Raw genomic sequence first — 22,756 nt, 5'->3', positions numbered from 1 at the left:
CTGGCTCCACACCCAGCTCTCAGGGGCAGCTTCCACTCTTCTGCACTACAAAGCAGGGCGAGGATTTGAGACAGGATCTCTGGTTCGTTTATCAGAATGGAAACTAGCAAAGTGACACACAACTGTGTCAAATACATCCTGCATGGAGCTAATCACTAATCTCCAGAACAGTATTTTGCCATTTTGTTGTCTACTCTCACACCATTTAAACAACCTCATTCAATTCTCAGGACAGGTCTTAAGCACCTGGGTGGTGGCTGGATCATTGAACAGCCCCTAATATCCCATCAAGAGAGGAGGGGTTCAGAGCCAGTTTGATATGATTATTACTTATTTTAATTTGATTTAGAGCAGGTCTTCGAGACTCCAGTTAGCACTACTCATGGAGCTACGCCAATCTTTTCTATTTTGAGCTCTTCAGGACAGCCTAAGAAAGGACAAGAGGGAATTGCCTTGCCTTGCTCAAGTGGCACTGCAGGATCTCCTGCATGTCACGGTCTGCTGAACCCTCTGACATTCACAGCGCCCACCAAGCGCCCCCACACACAGCCCAGTGTCTCCTCCTCCTCTTCTGATGCCTGTCAACTGATCTTCAGGTAGCACAGAAACTCCAATCCAGTTCCTCGGCAAAGCATTCAGTGGGCTTATCCTGCAACCACAAGCCTCCGAGGACTTTCTTTTATCTCTGCTGATGCCCTGACAATCATTGTCCTGTCTGTGCCCCTCATAGGAACTCACCCAGAAAGGCACAGGACAGCTGGTAGATGTGACAGGCCAGACAGGAATATTCTACATTTAAGCAAGGGCTGTACATAGGGACAAAACAAAAAAACTCCAAAGGCTACAAAATACATGTAATTAATTAGATTAATTATTTGATTCAGATTAGATCAGGCTTTTATAAGTAATATATGCATTTGCTTTCTTTACACTGCTCCTTTATTCAATTGCACAGTAAGTTTCATTATATTGGTAAGTGAAAGGGACTGCAGATACAATTTTCATGGTACAAAACCCTAAGGGTATTTAGGTAATAAATGAAAACAGTAGTTTTGTCTGCTCAGATTCATGTGTTATCTGCACATATGGGATTGAACCATGGTTTATTCATTATAAAACTCCTCTAGCTCATGTAATCTACACTACCTCTGTTTTTCCCAATAAACTACATCCAATTTTCTTCCTCTTGTGACCTACTTACTCTTTTATTTAGTACTTTTGATACCTGACTCAGAAGCATTCTTCAGCTCACATTTTCTACTTGAAACATAAGTAAGCAAAGACTGAATCCCAAGCCCTTGCAACTTGAAACAAGTGAAAAAGCAAAGTTGTATCTGTATTTTTATCTGATTTCAGCTCTACCATGGGCCAAAATAAAGCTCAGGTCACTGAAGACTGAGGCTACTTGTGGATGGAGCCAGTTTTGGTTTATTTCTTCAGTTTATACTGGCAGTCAGTGCAGAAAAAAAGACTCGTGACTTTTTGATACTTTTTCATTCACCTAGAGAATTAGGACAAGTTACAAGACAAAAATCATTTTGCCAGGCTTCCCAGGTAAGATGATCTCATACTGGAAGAAGAAAACAGTTACTTTCCTTACCAAAGCTGCATAGATTTCAGAGATTTGATGGCATTGACCTCTGTCATGGCAGACTATGACATCATTGGTATTTATTAGTATAGAAGAGAAGATATGACCTACTAAATAAACAGTCTCCTGTCTATTGCCTAAGTGGAGCTTCTGCCCACAGTGCTATAAAAAGATGAAGCACTGAAATTCAATGGAAAGTATAAAATGTTCACTGCATCTCAGAAGAAGCAATGCTAAATGATTTAGACACATATGATCCCTTTTTCCTTCCCATTATAAACAAAATTACCTCAGCTGAGAAGCTTGAGGCATGATCTTATTCCATAAAGCCCACTTAAACTGGAAAAATAATTAAATGGTAGTGCATTCCTGCTGCAGGCCTTCTTTGCTAGAGTAACTGACACTGAATGGGAAAGACACTGAATGGGAAAGCTATTATCAGCTTATAGAAAAACACTTTTTCTGCTTATCTCAACTATCTTGCTATTCTTTCTGGCATGTTTCTTTTCACTGTTCCATATGGTGAAGTTTCTCCTCTAAAGAAAACTAAAAGTTTTGTGTAGTAAAAGTTCTAATTTGGTAGCTCCATTAATACATTAGTATGGAATGTTAAAGAATGTATGTTATACATCTAGGCAGATACATACCAAAGAAACACATGCCAAAATAAGACATACAGAAGTTTTTATTTTTGTAAAAAACAGTCCTAGAAAACATTCTCCCAAGCAAATACTTGTTTTTTTCTGTAGCTGTTGTGCCTGTCGGGACAGCATGGCCTGGAAGGTGAAACGATGTATAAGAGAACCTGCATCAGCAAACCCACCCAGATGCAGTTCATCTGTACACCTGTATCTTCACCAGGCACACCTAAGGGTGAAGCAGTCCCTCTGCTGTGACATTGCCTGCAATCATTACGAAGGAGTCCAGCAAAGACTAGATTCCCCCAATTCCCTGTGTTACTGGGAAAATCTTGACAGGGCTAACCCTGAACTACTTCAGAGGCCAGTAGATTTGAAGGCAGATAAAATCCACAACTAGTTGTGTAGATTGATGAGAAAATGGACTCAAAAATATGGAGACTAGAGTCTTTAAAGGAGGAAGGAACATGTTTTTTTGCTTCTCCCTCACATTCTCAACCACTTTGCCAACAAAGGGAAAACACGATCTGAAAGATCTGATATTTGAGGCTCACTTTGCTTGCTCTTTGCTTGCAGTGTACCTTAAGAAGCTGATTTGAAAGCTAATATAATCACACCAAGAAAGTTCTGGTATCCTCTTTTTTGTTTACTTCTATAGAAATTAACAGTAACTTTAGGTACCCTGAGAGAAGCAGTGTAAATGTAATCATTATGTAGGTGCGCAAACTTTAAATTACACTGGGTTTAGTCTAAAAAACAGCTGGTTTTGCTAACCCTTGTCTACTCAGCATAAAGAGTGATCATAAATGTTTCATTAAAAAGTCTGTCAATCATTATAGCCTGGACTTATATCCAAGTAAAGAATAACACTAATGTCTATTCCAACAAACACTTCAAAGTTTTGAGTTCAGATTATGTCTGATGGTACAATAGATATTTCATGGTTTCTCCCAGTTCCAGCCGCATTTATCTGGCTACCACGAAATGGCACAACCAGCATTTGCATCATAGAATCCAAGGAGGAGACAATAGCACTAACAACACAATGGCAATGAGGCACATTCACTCTCGCCCTATACTATTCAATTTTATGATGCTGTTAAATCTGTATTGTCTATTTGAATTCTATATGCTTCACATTAATGAATTTGCAGCAGCGCTGCCCCTCTTCCCCAGGCAACTTGTCAATGATTCTTACTTACTGTTAGATTTTACAGTAATGGTTACTGCTTGAAAAAAATTAAAATCTCTACTACTTGTCAATCTTTTGATCTCTTCACGTTTCAAAATTAGCACAGGTTTTGTCTTAGCCTTCAGAAAATAGCTTGCAGTACAAAACAGACAGGAAAGGAATATGAAACAAATAATCTTTATGAACGTACCCAAATACATGAATGCATTTGAACTCACATACCAGAATTCCTTTTACTTGTTTCACTTACACTATGGAAGAGCACTTTATTCCATGAAGTTAAGCTTATAAAGCAAGTGTGACAATTACAAACGCTAAGATGCATAAAGACATGTGGGAGGGGTCCTGTAACTATAGGAAATAGCCTATCTGTTTGTTACAGGTACACAAACACTGACAATTCAACAAAAAGAATGCCTTACAATCATTGATGCACCCTGTCATTTTAGAGGATGAGCATCTATTAAAATCTCAATAGCAAAAAATAATGGCAAATATAGGATGTCAAAATTGCCTTTAATTGCACCCATACAATCCTGGATGACCCTGCACACGAAATCTAAAGGATTTTTAAATTAAAAACAAACTTTACCTTTAACATTCTCTCCAAATCCCATAGAGGCAGAAACTGAACTGTCTGTTTCTGTTTTGCTACTCGTTTTCTCTTTCATCACGTCATCATCACTTGAAACATCATCAGAATTCATCTTCTTTTTCTTTTTTTTATGTCGAGGAGGGAGCTTTTTCGGAAAGGTAAACATGGGAAATATCACAAGGAGCATAGCAATGGCACAAAGGAGAAATCCACTCCACCTAATGCCAGGAAAACAGGAATGGAAACAAAAGCAAACACATTACATGTAACAAAAAAACCAAAGTTACTGTTAGAGGGTGCACTGGCTGGAAAGACACATTTGCAAAATATGAAAAACTGACACAGTAAAGAATTGAAGTGGGGGACAACCTTCACTGCATTAAATACCTTAATCAGAAGATGCTTCTGTTGGCTTATTTACTGAAAGGTATTTATCCAGAACCCACCAAATTTTATTAAATAGTGTCAGCTCTAAGTTACCACAGATTTTCAGTTTTGGCAACTTTTCAGTAATGAGTGCTGAGAATTAGATATTCACTTTGACTTAGCCTTTCACAGATAATTCCCAGTAAAGCAATATAGTATTTCTCTGGAGAACACAGAAAAAGCTATCCATGTTATGACAAGATAAAATGTCCTGATAGATACATCAGGGCTAAATCTGTTTTGCTTTCCAGTGCCTATGTTTCACTGCCCTGACTGTCCAAACCTCTCCCCTCCTCTCACAACCGAAGAGTTCCCAAAGCCTAAATGTAAACAACTGCTGTGCTACAATTCATGCAAGGGTTTATGCCCAAAACTCTGGGCATAAACCAGTTCTGTAACTGCAACTTGAAATAGCCTTCACAAAGAATTTCTTCTTCTCTTCCTCCGTCTTTTAAATATAGGATATAAAAACAACCCTGAAACAATCCCTTGTCTCATGGAATGACGTGGGACAATACCCACAGAGGGGACAATGTGTGGGATACAGAGCAGAACTCTTCAGCTGCATACAGTTGTCCTCCCTGCAGCCAAAAAAGCTTCATGGACTTCACCACAGCACCACAGATGGGCAAAAGGGCTGCACTAGAAAGTTCTGTAGAGTTAACTCGAGTCAGCAGCCAGAACACTGATATCAGAGTGTCAGATAACATCATTTCTCCTCTAATAGTGAAAGACTAAGGGAAACATAACCTCACATAGCTGGTCCCATAAAGAAGGACAACCTCAGAATCCATCCACAAACTTCTTCTTACATACTGGAAGCACAGTTTTCACTACAGACTCATCTCATTGTACCAGGTTTACATGGCAAGGTTTTGGTAGCATGGTGGAGACTGCAGGGGTGCTTCTGTGAGAAGATGCCATGAGCTGTTCCATGCTGGACAGAGACAGCTCCAGCCAGTTTTAAAACAGATCCACCACTACCCAGTGCTGAGCCTATCGGAATGCTTGTGGCACCTTGGTGTTCACTTACTTAAGAAAGTGAAAAAAACACTGCACAGCAACTGTGTGAAGTGAAACAGCCCTGCAGACCCAAGGTGAGAGAAGAAGGGGAGAAGGGGCTCCTAGTGCAGAGATTCACCTGCAGGACAAGACCATGGTATCCACCTCCAGACTGTGGGGAATCCACACTGGAGCAGGCTCGAGCAGGAATTGTGGCCTATGGAGAAGAGCCCCCACTGGAGCTGGTTTTCAGGCAGGACATGTCACCCACAGGGGACATTGCAGGCTGGAATATTCTGTTCCTGGAGGACTGCACCCCACAGAAAGGACCTGTGCTGGACCAATTAATAAAAGATGGTCTGAAGAAGAGAAGGGGCAACAGAGACAAGGTGTTACAAACTGTCCACAACACCCTTTCCACAGCCCACTGCATCACTCCAGTGGAGGATGTGGAAGAGTCAGGAGTAAAGCTGAGCTTTGGGAGAAGGAAGGAGTGGGTCAGAAGTGCTTGTAGGTTTCTTTTTAATTCCTTCTATTCTACTCTGTTATTAATTGGTGATAAATTAATTTCCCTACGTCAAGTCTACTTGGCCATAATAGTAACTAGTGAGGGTTTTCCCTGTCCTTATCTCAATCTATGAGCTTTCCATCGTATTTTTTCCCTGTTCTGCTGAGGAAGGAGAGTGAGACAGCTTGGTGGGCACCTGGCAGCCAGCCAAAGCCAACCCACCACACAAATCTACGTCGGTATTTGGAAGGTCCAGTGAAATCAATCCCGTTACTATAACAGCCAAGCACAACAATGACAGCTTTTTCATTTCAAATCAAATTTCCAGAATCACACTGAGTTGACCCTGGCTGGATGCCAGGTGCCCACCAAAGCCATTCTCATTACTCCCCATCCTCAGCAGGACAGGGGAGAGAAATGCAATGAAAGGCTACCATTAGCTGCAGGGGAATCTCTGCTCTGGCACCAGGAGCATCTCCACCTCCTCCTCCTTCTTCAATGACACTGGAGTCTGCAGAGCTGTTTCTACCACATATTCTCAAGTCCACACTCTTCTGACTGCTGCTGGTGTTGCACATGTCTTTTTGTCACCTTCTTCTTAAATCTGTTATCCCAAAGGTGCTACCACCACCACTGATGGTGTCAAGCCATCAGTGCCAGCCTCCTCTTGGAGCCAGCTGACATTGCCTCTCTCAGGCAGAGGTGAAGCTTCTGGCAGCTTCTCACAGAAGCCACCCCTGTAGCCCTTCTACTACCAAAACCATGCCGTGCAAACCCAATAAAAGAAAAATGTTTACATATTTTTGTACCATCTTTACATTATTAATTATATATTTGTTCAAATTTTAGAACATTTAAAATTCTGAGCAGATAGGATTTCTTGCACAAGAAACAAAAAGCATTTGGTCTCATATTTGCAATGCAAAGATACTGCAAACTTCACAATGCTTTGCATGGTAAATGATTACACACAGGCAAACAACAAATAAACAGCCATGTGTAACACTATTTTTATTAGAAGCTTACAGGAAGCTTCTGCAAGGCAAATATAAGTGACTGAAAGTTTTTACTAATTTTGATATTATGTAAACAGAAAATCCTCTATTCATTCATTTTAGCTGATAACATACATGGATTAGAAAGCAGACTTTTAGGAGGATTAGTCAGCACTGTCAGACAGAATAAATCCGTAGTCTGTATAAAAATTTAGCAACATCCCTTTCAGGATCTCAAAGGCAGAAGCTGCAAAGGCACTGATCAAAGAAACAATCTGTGGCAATAATATGCAGAAATCTGCAGCCACCCACTCAAGAGGAAACAGCAAAGGAGACAGGGCCTGTAATGTAGTACGATATGAAATTCAATCTAAAGGGACCGTTATGGCAGCATACCAAATGCTGGAGATGTCACATGCAGCACTGGATCTACACTTCACAACTTCCTGGAGAATTATCAAAGAATTGGAAAACAGACAAAAGACTGTATCCAAAAATAATAAGGACACCTAGTACGGGAAATTGGGAGGTCAGAACAAGAGCTTAATTTATTTAAGTAATCTAATTAATTTTAAAGACCCTTGATTTTCTGTCTTCTGAAGTCAAAGAAAATATGCAGAAGAATACCTCAAAGGCATTCGCACAAGCCCTAGGACCTCAAATAAAGCAATTAAAGCTAAGGAAAGACCAGACAATGCTGAAGGAATTCCTTTAAACTTCTTGTGTGGAATGATGATGAAAGACTATATAGCAAGATCCAAGTACTAAACAGATTTTGAACTAGAGAAACACTCAGAAAAGCATCAGCAAAAGAAAATTTGTTTCAAAGCACCTGACAGACTGCCAAGGGCTACTCCACAACTAATGAGGTCCCTATACAGCACATTAACAGTTCTCAAAGACAACAACGTGATGAATGATTTCTAACAGATATCCCTACAGTTACCATATTTGAATAAAAAACAGTTTCAAACATTTGATGGGCTGGCATAGACAGCTGGCTTGTAATTTAGCCCAGAGCACCTACGGAAACCCCAGGTGTGCAAAGCCCAGGAGCAGAAATCCAAGTCCTGTGAAACTCACCGAATAATCAGATCAGACATAACCCTGAAAAATAACCATTTTACTTTACCATGTTGCATGAGAGATAAACAAAATTACATATCCTGCAACATACCTCCTAGAAAAGAACAGCTTAAGGAAAAAATAGGCTATACTGCTTTTATTTTAGCCATATATCATAGCTGCTATACTCACTATTTTGTCTGCAAGCACTGCCTCCTCTAACAATGGAAATTGTTAAATTTCCATTTAACAATTCACGATAAATTACATTAGGAACCTTACAGCTATAATAAAGAAAAGATAGGAATCAAAGACACTAATTCACTTCAAAGGAAACAAGACTCAGAAATCTCGTATATGACTTCCCATTAAGTTATCTCAATTGAACCATTCTTTTAAAGTGTGTCAGCTAAAGTAAGTGTTGGGCTACTTTTACATTTCAAATTGTTAGATTGCATAAATAAAAATAAACTTGACTACGCAGCACTTCCCTGCAAGGACAAAATGTCACAATCCCAGAAAATACATTTCAGTGGAATGAAAGTCTACACTTCCAGAATTCTCTGTAACCAGGCAGTTAGTGAGTAGCAAGCAATAAAGGTTTAACCCTCACACCACAGGAGTCTTGCTTTTTTTAAATGGGTAGACATAGCTTCAGAAAGAGAAAAGAGAATGAACAACAAATGCTATGAAGGGCAATAAACTTTTATGAGAGGCCACCACAGATTGTGCAATAAATAATCAGAGACCTGATAGCAACTGATACTCCTCAGAAATTTAAGAGATAAAGAACTAACATGGTCAAAAATGAAAGAAATAAAAAAACCCGGAATACCCTTAAATCAACAAGATAAAAAAAGAAAACTTTGAATTACTTTTACTGACTTTCTTGCTTTGGCTATTTTACTTTTGCTGAAGCTGCTTGAGCTAAAACTCAGTTATATCAGTTGGCTGTATTATAGATGAAGTCAAAATTTTATCCCACATTCATACAGCCCCCATATTCATACAGCCTCACTGATTTCAATTATTAAGTATATTTATGGGTCTGTTTGCAGTTTCTGTCAAAAAGGACTGATCAGATGCTGATTACCAGTTCTGACACGTCATTAAAAACACACGAAGTGTAATAATTTTAGAAAGAATGTATAATGTTTTGCTTTGATTCCAAATCTTTTATACTAGAATAGTCTGAATTCTGACATTGCTGCACACTCACAGAACAGATCTTTCAGTGAGGTAAGTCAGTAGATAAATCAGAGCACAGAGTTTTTAACCCCAAGGCCACACTCAGCACTCAGCTTTGCCTTTCACTTGCTGAAAATCCAACAAAACAGTGCAGCAATGCTCTTGGACTCAGCAAGACCAATAAAGCAGGACTAAATCTTTAAAGGTTTAAGAAGACTCCAAAGACAGAATTTTTCATATCAAACTGTCAGGAAAGATCACTGTAGAATAAAGAGAAACAGATACAGACTGACTGCAATGGCGCAGTGACAAACACTAACCCAGGGCATGAGAACTGACACTGCACCTCACACCGACAAAGCAGAGGTCTCTTCCTGGGATAATGAACTTCAGGTTTTTTCTGGGATTGCATGAAAACCTCAAGGCAGATTTAGGATTTATCTGAGAAAAGGCAGTTAAAGCCTCCTCAAGACCTGATTCCTCAGAGACACATTTCCAAGGAGGCCACATCTCAAAGGCTGCCTGAAGACATCAGCTAACTATTACAGCTGCTACATCTCAATGCTGCTGAACGCCTACTCCTTACTAGAGAATAATGTGATGGTTTACAGCATCTGCTGCCTAAACACAAGCCATCACCCTGAGAAACAAAGACTGGAAAGGGCATGTTCTGATCCCATCCTATCTCCTTCACCAGGAATCAGATCAGCAAAGTCTAGTGTTTCTCATCTGGGCAGCAGAGTTCAGTGTTTCATGCTGCCTCCTCTGGAAAAACAAAGAGATTAATCCAACTTCCAGTGGGAAGGGGTCAGTTCTGAGCAGCAGAGATCATCCATGGCCTCCTGCAAGACCAATATCCTGCCCTGACATCCCATGTGCCAGTCAGTGCCCACTGTGGTCAGGGACAGTCCTGAGCAGCCAAAATAGGGGATTTTCATGCACTGTTCCTGTGCATTCCTGTGGCAAACTTTTCCTCTCTGTCAGAGGCTAGTGTGCAGTAATCAACCGAAACATCATCTTCCTCAGCCTCCTTCTGCAGCCTTAAACAAGTCCTCAAGGGATAAAATCTTCCAACCTGCCTTAATTTCCTACAGGCAACTGAGAGAATAGTTTTGAAAAATGCTTGATCCTTACCAGTTTCCAATGAATCGGGGATCGCTCTGGTCAATATACACAGTTGTCCTAGGATCAACATAGAAACCTATAAGAAGTCCTCCTAATAAGTATCCAGCTGCAGGTCCAAGTGCTCCCATTACATACATGATGGCTGAGGAAATAAAAGGGCAGAGACACAGATCAATAAAATTAATGTTTCATTATTTATTTACACGTGAAATCACAAAATAAATGACGTTTCTTTAAACAAGAAGTTCTGCACCCTAAAACTTGAAGGAACCTTTTCTGCAACCAAGGTAGCAACTTCTGCCTAAGTCACATATTAGTAAGAAGATTACTGTTTTCTGTACATTTTCAGTCAAATTATGCAAGTATACACTATTTTGGTATTCTGGATGGAAAGCATACATGACTTGCACAAAATCTTTCCTTTCTGGTAACATTTCCTTTAAATCAAATCAAAATTATTTAACATAAATTTTTAAAATAGTCTAATTTATGGCAGGGAAACAGAAAAGCAAAGAATAAAACTTGTAATCAAGTGATGTACGTTCTAGAGAATGTACATTCTAAATTAGAATGTACAACATTCTAATTTAGTTGCCATCAGTCTACTACTGTGTTTAAAAGAATGGTCTATTTTAAGAAATCAAATATTCCTATTTCAGAGATTGACAAACCCGGGTTCACAAAAGGAGAGTGCTATTTAACTAACTTGTTATCTTTCTATGCTAAGGTCACCCACCCAGTGGATGAAGGGAAGTTAGTGGACATGGTTTTGCTGGATTTGAGTAATGCTTTTGATACTGTCCCTCACAGCATCCTTCAAGACAACTTGTCCAGCTGTGGGATGAGTGGCTGCAGGCTGTGCTGGGTGAAGACCTGGCTGAAGGGCAGAGCTCAAAGGGGGCCACTGGTCATCAGTGGTGTTGCCCAGGGGTCAATTCTAGGGCCAGCTCTGGTCAATACATTTACCAACAACCTGCAGGCAGGAGTTGAATCCACCATTAGCACATTTGCTGATGATCCCAAACAGGGAGGTGCTGCTGACTCTTTAGAAGGACAAGAGGCTCTGCAGAGGGATCTACACAGACTGGATCACCGGACAGTGATTGATGGCATGAAGTTTAACAAGTCAAAATACCAGATTCTGCAGCTGGGATGGACTAACATAAAGCACAAGTATAAACTGGGAGAGGAGTGGCTGGAAAGCCTCTCTGCAGAAATGGATCTGGGGCTGCTGGTTGGAAGCAGGCACAGCAAGAATCAGCAGAATGTCCTGGAAGACTAAGGACAAACCCCATCCTGGGGTGCATCAAATACAGAATCACCAGCTGCTCAAGAAAGGTGATTATCCCACTGTGTAGAGCACTGGTGCAGCCTCACCTGGAGCACTGTGGGCAGTTCTGGGCATCACAATTTAAGAAGGACTTGAGGGTTCTTGAATGGGTCCAGATAAGGGCAACAAAGCTGGTGAAAGGGCTGGAAGGAATGACCTATGAGGAGCAGCTAAGGACTTGAGGCTTCTCTAGTTTGGAGAAGGAGGCCTAGGGGCAACCTCATTGCTCTACAGCTTCCTGAGGAGGGGATTGTTACTCGCTGATCTTTTCTGTCTGGTATCCAGTGACAGGACACATGGCAAAGGTTCAAAGCTTCACCAGAGGAGGTCTACCTTAGATCTTAGGAAGCATTTCCTTATGGAGAGGGAGGTCAAACACCCATTAAGGTTTCCTAGGGAGGTGCCAGACTTATCAGTGTGTTTAAGAGGCATTTGGACAATACCCTTAGTAACAGGGTTTAGTTTCTGATCAGCCCTGATGCAGTCAGGCATTTGGATGAAATGATCATTGTAGCTCCCTTCCAACTGAAATGTTCTGTTCTATTCCACTCCATTCCATCCCCCTACAATATCTCTTTCCTTCCTTAATACACCCTGCAGTACCCATTCCTTTTAAGACGCTTCTGCCCTGCTTCCCATATGGTCTGGCTGCCAGTATAAAAGGCAAGGGGGTGGAAGGGTTGGTCTCTGCTGTCTGCCCACATATCTTGTACCACCAAAACCCAGGCTCCAGCACAGCAACACCTGCTCAGCTGCTGCAGATCCTCTAGCAGCACATGAAAGAACTGATTATCTAATTCTCTGTAATTCTCTCTCTAGGTCCAGATGGTTACTGGACCAGTCCCTGTCTACAACAGGAATATGCAGACTCCATTCTTTTTGGTCCCATCCTCAATCAGACATGCTGAATCCTAGACTGCAGCAGCTGAAGAAGCATAACTGAGTTGTTACAGCTTGAGTTTCCATGTTATCTGTTGCAGTAAATTGTATCTCACAGATAAAATAAGCAAAAAGGGACCACTAAATCTGCCTGATTAAACCAAAACAACTTGCACATTTCCATCTTATGCTTTGAAATAAGAGAATGAAGAAAAACAGCATTCTTACAAGTAAAAATAGAACCTTATTGCAGAGAAAAAAATCACAAAAGCCACCACAAAAGGTAAAACTGCCTATACTAAAACATGCTGCCAGACCACAAATTGATTAGTTTTATCACTTTTAAGTCTTTTCTTTTTTTTTTGTGAACACATTTTGGTTTTTATGAAACTGCAATTTTGAATAAATATATTTTGCTGAAGTCCTTTTCATATAATGGTTTTCAGAACTCTGTTCACTATTTAAATTTATTCCAGCCATGTTCCCTACTGATTGATTGTAAACAATTCTCTGTATGCCTAAAATGCTCCATCTGACATTGAAACTCTGCTCCTTAGCAGCAAGTGGCTAGATAAATCCCACAGTAGCTGTTATTTGCAAAAATTCACATCATGAGGAGGAAAAAAAAAAACAAACCAACAAACAAAAACCTATCTCCACACTACCACAACCAATAATAAATTTTGTTCTACAAATGTTTGCTTAGAAAATTGTTTCAGACAACTACAGCAAACTCAGATCTCTAAAATCTTTAGAGAGGAAACACAAAGGGAATAAAAGACTAACCTAATCCTTTCACTTCAGTATTCAGAAAAAAATACTTATACTGCATTAATTCAGCTTTAGTCCCACACTGAAAGCAGCAAAATGCAGCAACTGCTTATGTTTCAAATCACTACCCAAACAGTGTATTTTGTACACCTGGAAACTTCAGAAGGTTTTCCTTGTAAGCAGAAACATTGCACAATAAAGATAAAAGCAACATTGTACACTGTTCTGCTTTAGAGGAAGAAATCCTGTTGACAATTTCAGTAGTATTTTAAAATTACTATATGCCGTTCAGGCTTCAAAATGTATTTGTTTTTAATATAACTTACAAGCAAAATGTCACTTTCTGAGTCTTTCAGAAAACACAGAGCCTCCATGCTCCAGGTCAATGGCAGCAGGTAAGTTCGGAAAATTGCAATTTTAAGATACATTGCAGCATCTTTTTCAACATCTAATAATGGTCACTATCAGAAATTGGACACCAAGTGCAAGAAACTGATTTAGACTTATAAATGGGACTAAACAGAGCATGGCAAGCATAACATTTCAGCATTTCAAAATCAGGTACTTGAAAGAATATGCCCCAAACTTTCAAACCTTGCTGTGGAAGTGAAGGGCAAACCAGCTCCATAAGTCACCCTGGCAGGCTACTCAAGGGTCCTGGACCCTTAAAATTCTGGTCACAGCCCTCACAGCTATATTCAGGAATAAAGACATTTTTGATTCCCAAGTAAGCCACCAGGATTACTAGATGATATAGAAAGGAAATTAAACTGGAAACAGATTCAATAAGGGTGTCATCAAAATTTTAACTGATTCACAAATAAAAAATCCTATGGAGAATAGTTTCAGAACATTTTCTACTCAGAACACTAGAAGGTCTCCAGCTTTTGGATGAAAAAGGCTCAAAAACATGCAGATGATGTATAAGCACATTCCTTTCAGCCTTCTGCCAAGGATTTCAACTAACTCTTTTTGGTCCTCCCTCTTTAGGCCATGATCAGGGATCTTGATCTAGGGAGTTGCACAGATGTGACAGCCAAGACCTTTCAAATGGAAGTAACAAACATTTTTATCACCGGACATGCTGGAATACTGTGATGTTGAGGTAGGGCACACAGTATCCAGATAATTTTTTTAATTGCACCTAAGGAAATCCAGCATTTATCTTATAACCTCATAGCCATAAGCTTGCCTGGTGCTTAGATTTGCAAGCTGCCTTACTATTTCTAACTCACAAAAAGCTATGCTGTAAAATAGCAGTAATATGTCCTTCCCCGTGATAAAACAGGTGATGCACATTCCACGAGTTAAAATCTCTACTCCAAACCATAAATCATCTTCAACAGACAAAAGAAGGAAACTATTGTTAATATAGACATATTGGCTGCAACATCAATCTGAATCTCTTCTGATTGGGTTGCACTGGAATGCAGGATTGCACCCCTCTGAGCTCCGGCATTAGCCACGCATGTTCAATGCTGACAAGTCACATTACAATTCTGTGGGAACGTTGGTCTCTCTAGGAAAGCACATCTGCAGATCCCACTCCTACCGACTTCACAGAACCACAGAATATTCTGAGCTGGAAGCCACCAACATTCCTAAGGGAATGGCCTGCACAGGGATCAAATCCACAACCTTGGCATTAACAGTACCATGCTCTAACCAACTGAGCTGATCTCAGAGTGACTTAGAACCATCAGAGAACTACTCATGACATTTAACACAACCAGCTTAGACTGGACCTGGCAAAAGCTTTTCCCCAGAAGTCTGCTGTAGCTTACTGCTGCTGCTGCTGTCACGTAGGATCTGAAATCTTCAGAGGAAAGCACAGGTTGGTTTACTAAAATTACATGGCCTTTAAACACCACTATTTAAAAGACCAAAGACCCTGTGGATTCTTTAAAGTCCCCCTCTTCTCCAAAGATCTTAGTATTGTGGTTAAGAGTTTCCATTAATAAGCATATCTCTTCCTCTCGGTGTATTTTCTCTTCAGCGACGAGGGATAGCCTTTCCCAGCCCTCCCAAGCCTGGTCTTTCAGATCATAGCTCTAACTCTGACACAGACTGTAGATAAGTAAAAATATCCTGGTTCAGAGAGCGTTAGTTAAGTGCCCATTTTCACCCAAGGTATCTAGCCATGGCAACTTTAATTCCTTGAAGCTTTGTACTGGAGGAGCTTCACTGCCTCACTGAGTATGTCCTCAGCATGGCGTATCTCAGCTCTACACCATACTAGCAAGGTGGTCTAGTTTCAAAACTGCAGCTGGCTGTGGCTAGCCAGGCTGAGCCATAAACAGCCATCACAGCTAAGATGCTGGATGGGAGAGAAAAGGGGAGTCAGAGAATGAGTAACCTACTTACATAAGGAATTTTCCTATCCATGTGAAATAAGTTTAAACAGTGTCATTCTTCACCACAGAAAAGTTATCCTGGGACACGTTACAATGAATGCTGCCATTCTGACAGTGTTTGACAAAATTGTAATATTGTCTATTGCTTTCTTCATAGAGATTCTTCTTCAACAGGAGAAACTTTATATACAGCCTATTGCAGCACAGTCTTTGTGACTACAGTAAGATGAGCTGAATCCTCTACAGGTCTGAACAAACTTTGCTGCCAAAGAACTTTTTTTAAAATCTACCTACATTACCAAATTTAATGAGACAGAGGTTATTTTATATTGTGAATGTCCTTTTCCTCTTTTAATTACACCAAAAGACATCTTCAGTAGGCTCTGTATATGGGAGTATATAACATATGCCTCTGTGCAACCCTCAAATGCTTATGTGAACCCTCTGACTGTGCCTCTTTATATGAGTCATGCTAGCATCAATTAAAGTCACAAGTCACATTTTGTGCCCAGATGAACAGAAACAACACATTAGTGAGCTACAACAGGTTAGCTTCTGGGTTCTAAAAACACACTTTGCTTAAAAAAGTAAAAACAAAGGCATATATTGCTCAGTCCCTGTCATCTCCCCTGTGTGCACACACATGTCACCACACAGAGTTTACCACTGGAGGAGGAGGAACATTTCTGAAAGACCCCATTGTCCAAATCTTGGCAGCACATCACCATAGTACAACTATTCATTTCATACATGTGTAAGACAAGCAGAATTTGACCTTTATTCTTTTTTCAAAGGAAGTTTAGAATTTGCAAAATCCTGCAAAAGCTACAGGGTGCATTATGAAGATATATTTTATATATGCATACAAGTATGTATATGAATGTTTGCTACTGTCAGAATAGTAGAGCAATTTTAATAGATTTTGTAGGATACTTTTTAGGGATATAGAATCATAATCCTTTTATATCTGTAGATTTCAAGTTTTTACTCCAAAATCTTAACTGTCATTACCATGAGGGTATTGATTGGAAAACAGAGATATAAAAAATAAAATCAATCCCCTAGAGTTGTGAAGGAGACTAATAAGTCCAGAAGTGTAATTTACTTAATTGACGCAATAATTCAGTGTCCTACTGGCTGAACAATACTCTCGTGAAAGAACAGCACAAAGAAGAATAAAAACAACACCAAAAGAAAACATTCATGTGAATTTGCAAGGAAAGCCATGTGTTTACAGATTACTTGTTTACAATCTGAGGACAGAGCTTTAACCTAAATGCACCATGAACTTTATATAATCTTGAATATTTATGTGCCAAGAAATTTAAAGGGCAATAGGTTAAAAAAATAGTCACAGGGTTACCACCTGGAATTTTGCAAGCAAGAGAAGCACCACCATGCTATAGTACCATAGCATCCTCTCCAGTACTACTAGCAGACATTTCCTTGGACAGCTGTACTGTGCTGTCACTGGAGAATGAGTAGCACTGTTATTTCTCTAGGGTATATGGCAGGTTTTGATTTCTACACAGAGCAAAGCTGACAGACAGAGGTTTCAAAGGGGAACAGGTCCCAGCTCTCCCCTGTTCCTCTCATGTCACAGCATTGTGATGGGATAGCAAGGATCAAGCATAAAGGAGCTTTCAAGGAAACATTTGCTCCCATTCATAAAGGTGTATTTGCCTCATTCTGTCTAATTTCACCCCAAAAAACAGAAGCTACCCCAAAAAACATAAGGTTTAACCACTCTTTTAAACCAAAGGACACAAAACTGAGTTGCAAGCAGAAGCCAGGCAGACTTCTCAAAAGCTCTTAAGTCAGGAAACCGGTTCACTTCCTTCTTTTCAAACACACAATCAAACGTATCTATACATGCTTTAGATTTTTTTCTTTAATATGGTTATTTGCTCAGGAAAAAACAATGCTTTGAGCACTACTGCAGTTCAGATAATAATGTCCAGTTCACATCTTTAAATCACTTCCTTTCAAAATGTATTAGTGTTACATGACTTTAATAGTCTCTCAGATCCAGTGTTCCACTCAATAAACAGAGCAACAAAACTACTTCAGTAGCCTCTCTTGATCTTTGTATAGAATATATTTGTCACTATTTTAACAAGCAGATTCCACAGACCTGGAAGACAAATTTATAGAGAAACATAATTAAAACATAATTTTACATGCCTGCCAAGGAAAAGAAAATTAATGGTCCGGCTTACCACTCCATTAAAAAATGCTGGAAGTGAAATAAAATCAAAAATGTTTTAAATAAAATATGATGATGATGGTATTCCAAAAGCATATACAACTAACTTCAAGCATATGAATAGTCCCATGTGAATTGTTTGCATGACCAAAGATATACACATCTATACTTGCATGATCAGAACCTAAACTGAAAACAAAGATGTTCTGATATTCTTCCCATGAAGTCAAAGGCATTGGTAACCTAAATAGATGTTTGGGATTTTTTTAAAATAGAAGAGTCAACAACTGCTTAAATGCATGAATAACAATGATCTTTCTTAAAATTCCCAATTTTTTTCCATATGTAGGAAATTTTGATATGGAAAAGTACTGTTATTGAATTTTAGGTCTCAGACAGATACACATACTACTTGTGCTGAACAGAGTCAGAATGTCAGAAGAGATGCAACAGAAGGCACAGCTCTGCTCTTGGCTGTTACTTTCTGGAAATCAGCTGTCAAAAATGCTCCACATCTTCAAAATTTTTAAGTTTATGTTGGTATGTTGAGTTATTAACACAAGGTAACATATCCCAAGAAGTTGACTAGGCATGAATTCCCAAAATGTGAGTTTTCAAAAGAGCATGTTTCTTAAAAATGTTTCCTTTTGTGAATAGTAAGGCAACTAGACATAGACATTGACCATTTGTGTTAACACGTACTGAGCGACTTCTTGGTCCTTTCTGAATTCTTGGTTTGTCAGCATCCCAAAGTTCTGATTACTCCAAAGAATGAAACAATGAAATGTCATTTGAAGTAGTGTCCATTTCCATACAGCAAATTATCTACTTAATATAACTATTATTACCTAAATCACAAGCAAGCTACTACTCCAAGTAATTTTTAAAACCTTTAACTACTAATTGGTTAGATAATTTCACTGTATTATTTCCCAAATACAGTTAATTCAAACACTGGGAGTTAAATCAACAGTTGTGAATTTAACATTCACATTAAGAGTATTCTTGAAGCCACTGTGACTTCTCACTTGCAGCAGGCAGGATTTGGCACTTCTGCAGTAATACTCAGTGGTGTTCCCACTCAAAGGACACTGAAGCTTTAAGATACGAAAGCAGCCTCTTGACTCATTGGCATTCTTTCCATAAGGTCATGTCAAATGGGAATATCTGATCTCTGCCTTTTAATTGCTTGGCTTTGGGGGGGTTTTAATGGTTTGACAGTTGAGGTTACATATACACATTTAATTTTCTCTAGGGATTATCCCCAGGCACATGCTTATAGACTCTGTTGATCTCAGCTTCTTAAAACATATTTTCATGGCTTTAGCATTACTTCTAACTGCACTCGAGTGGGCAGGGTTGTTCACTTGCTTGTCATCCCCTTTTCTTCAAACATCAAACTGTGAAAAATATACAACTATGAAAGCTGAGATTTGGCCTTCAAGTGGACCTCAACAGGCAGATCCCAAATAAAATGGGAAAAAAGAGATCAAATTTAAAATCACAGCTGGAAAGGTCCACAGCTACAAGACCAGCAGAACCTAGCCCAGAAGAGTATTTCAAAGTTTTTGTATTATGATTTATTTTTAATTTGTTTTACATAATGTTCAGGTATTCTAAGAGCACAAGCCAACAGGAATATATTACTCAAGTATTCTCATCTCTCCGAGCTGGGAGAATACACCCACTCCCAGAGGAAAAACAGAGAAGAACCCAGTGAAATTTATCAGGCGCAGAACCAGATGTTAAGAGCATGCCATCACAAACCATCAGAAGAACCAGGAATAAGTACCAATTCCTTAGCAAAATCTATATACACTAAATACCCAATGTCTATGGATGTGGGCTTTTATTGTGCACAAACCAGCTAATGGTACACAAATACCTGTTTTTCAGAGGCAGGTTTGACCTGCATTCTTTTATACTTCAACATTACTCAAAGCCAGGTCCTTTGTGCCTAGAAAAGAAAATGTGAGGAAGGAGAGGAAATAGACCAAATATCTACTGCAAGGGCAGATGAGGTGCTGAAAGTAAGCACACACATATTTATATATATTCATTTTTGCTTTGTCCCACCAGCAACACAACAAAACAAAGAAGTAAAGGGGTAAATTACTTCAATCATATTCCCTCAGAATTAATTTCCTTTCAAAAACTGGTTTCTGCCTGGGAGGCACAGGTTAATTATTGAAAATGTTGGTGATCATTTTTCCCTTCACTACCTCTTGCTAATAGACTGCAAAGAAGGGCAAGCCACACAGCATTTCTTTTTATTTTCTTTGTAAATTGCACTTACTTTTTCATCTTTCAACCGAAACAACAGTAATTACACTTCATTACTCATATCTGACGCAAAATCTGCCTGTAAGCAAAAGCCCATTATTCCAGCAATTTGCAGATGACCCTGTGAGTTTTAACATCTATTGTATTGCTAAAAAATTATTTTGCTACATTCAGAAAGGCTGAAAGCTGCAACAGCTTCAATAAAAATATATTAAACAACAATTGGCAAAGTGAATTGCAGAGCTGTATAGTCATATTTGAAACAACAGTGAGAATATTATTACAGGTCAAAGAGTCTGAAAAACATTTCCATCCATGTGTAACAGTTATAAATAGAGGAGACCATTTATTTTAGCTAAAGGACAACACCACTATTTTATGAAAACCTCCAAAGCTTCAAAATACGGTGTTTATCTTCATAGGAACAACAATGTTTGGGCACTTCATGACGGTGAAATTATGGTGAAATGTTTGATTTTGGAAATAAAACTTGAGCTTTGGGTTCTGGGTAAGGATCTCTCCTCTGTTTCCACAGAGGGATCATAACATAGACACGAGAGCTCATTCAACTCCATGTTCTGCTTGGGGACAAAAGAGTTTCTTGCTGTAGCACCAAACTGAATCTCTTCATCCCAGCTATGGAAAAATGTCATCAAGCAGTATGCCAGCAAATCCTTCTTTCCCCATGGTAAAGGAGCTAATGGGTCCTCCACCAGGGAGAAACAAATTGTCCTCAAACAACCCTAACGCTCCTGACACAGCCCCATGAAATAGGATACAGAAGCACCAAGCTGCTGCTGCAGGTCCCTGAAAAGATCCTCCTAAATCTGATAAAGGGATATGAATTGTTAGAGATATTCAAGAAAATCAGAGAAAATGAAATGGAGATCACAGAGAGTCACGGAAAAAAAAGAGGTGAATACTGTTTTGTAAGAAACCAAAAGGCAGGAAATTAATTTTAATTTTTGGTTTGTATTTTGTTTTTGTACAGAAAATCACCACAGACACCATTTATTAGTAACAAACTGATTCTATAAATAAATATGATTCTATAAATATATTTCCTTAGACCATTTTAGTCAAGTCCTGAAAGAAGCAAACGTATGCCTCATGAGGAAAGGTAGATATTGACATGCAAAACAAATAATAAAATAAAAACTGAAAAAATATTTTAGTTTGACATTTTAAGTAACGTGTTTTATATGGCTTGCTTTGGTTTGGTTTTGTCTCTGAGTCAAGCAAAAAAGATTATTTTTTTAAATGCTAATCTATAGTCCTACATAAAGATCAAAATAATTCAATGTAAGTTAAATATTTCAACATGATCAAAACCAAATAATTTTCTCTACATAAAAAACCTTAAATCACTATACCTCTATAATAAAGATTTAATTGCATCATAATTTGTCAGAGCAAGACCATCACAATATTTTTATCAGTGTTATTAAAAGGAATAGTTTAAACACCATGTGTAGCTTTAAAAAATCACTCTAGCAAAAGGTTCTCCTATTACAAATGGTAATATCATAGCTACATTTGTCTTTCTTTTTAAGATACAAATTGTCATTGTGATTTACAGCTCCATTTCCAGCTCATTCCCAGTTCCAGTAAGATATGTTAATAAAATACAGAAGTATTACTAACTTACAGTGTTGGCATTTCCAAGAGAAAACTATTTATATTACAGGGATCTTTCCAAGATTATTTCAAAATACCATATATGGCTGACTTCAAAATCTGAAAAATTTCTGATCAGCTAAAGTTACTTTCACTAATTAGGTAATTTAATTATTCAGCTGACATATTTTAGAGAAAAATGCCAATATCCTTTCATTTGGTCTGCATTTTTTTTTTTTTTTAAGATTGTTCATTCTGGCTTTTTCTTTCTTCTGTGAGTAGAATTAGACATGACAGCTTTGTTTTTCAACTACTTAGATTTAACAGATTATTAAGCATATTTTTATTCTTCAATAGTAAAAGATGCTTTCACAGACATAAAAAATGTGGTGGCTAGAGGCTACACAGAAATTACTTTCTGCCAACTTTAGACACATTTTAATGGCAGTAACATTTTTCACAAAATAGTTAACTCTATTATATTCCTAGGGACACGGCAGATTCTCTGTAACTGTGAGTGCTGTATTTTAAGCTATATGGTTTTACATAAATAGAGCTCTGGATAGGGATAACACTGTAATGAATCTGATTGAACACAGATGTCAGAGTAAATGAACATAACAGTCCTTTCTGGCCCAATAAAGCATGAAATTATCCCACCAATTCTCTTTTTGTCTCTAACACAGTAGATTTTGCAGCCCCCATCCTTTGCAAAGAAGGATGCCAAAAGACAAGAAGCCTCAAGCCTCTTCACCTTCCCTCCTGGCTATGCTGCCTTGAGACATCTCCAAAGGCCCTACCCTGGCAAGGGAAGGGCCAGAGCTGGGTCTGCACTTTGCCATTTCACAGATGTATCAGCTGAGCATTTAGCAGAGACTGTCCCAGCATGGGTGGTGGCATCAGTACTGGCTGCAGCAGCCAAGGAACCTCGAGGCTGTCCTGAGCCACCCCGGCGCATCCCTTTCTGCCATGGTGACCTTGAGAGCACCAA

The 22,756-nt window shown here is 39.0% G+C and overlaps 1 protein-coding gene across 2 annotated transcripts in view; it reads right to left on the bottom strand.

Moving 5' to 3' along the window:
* The window catches only part of SLCO5A1 (solute carrier organic anion transporter family member 5A1), a 67,876-nt gene that overhangs the window by 24,073 nt on the left and 21,047 nt on the right, over positions 1-22,756 (bottom strand). For both annotated transcript variants that reach the window (XM_068187027.1, XM_068187022.1), the window contains exons 3-4: positions 10,335-10,467; positions 4,014-4,234 (exon numbers count right to left, since the gene is read on the bottom strand). In XM_068187027.1, the coding sequence (XP_068043128.1) occupies positions 4,014-4,234; positions 10,335-10,467 (354 nt within the window). The remainder of the gene's footprint in view (positions 1-4,013; positions 4,235-10,334; positions 10,468-22,756) is intronic.

This window comes from Anomalospiza imberbis, chromosome 1 (genome assembly GCF_031753505.1).
Source record: "Anomalospiza imberbis isolate Cuckoo-Finch-1a 21T00152 chromosome 1, ASM3175350v1, whole genome shotgun sequence".
Classification (NCBI taxonomy): domain Eukaryota; kingdom Metazoa; phylum Chordata; class Aves; order Passeriformes; family Viduidae; genus Anomalospiza; species Anomalospiza imberbis.
This window is presented reverse-complemented; position numbering and strand designations above follow the sequence as displayed.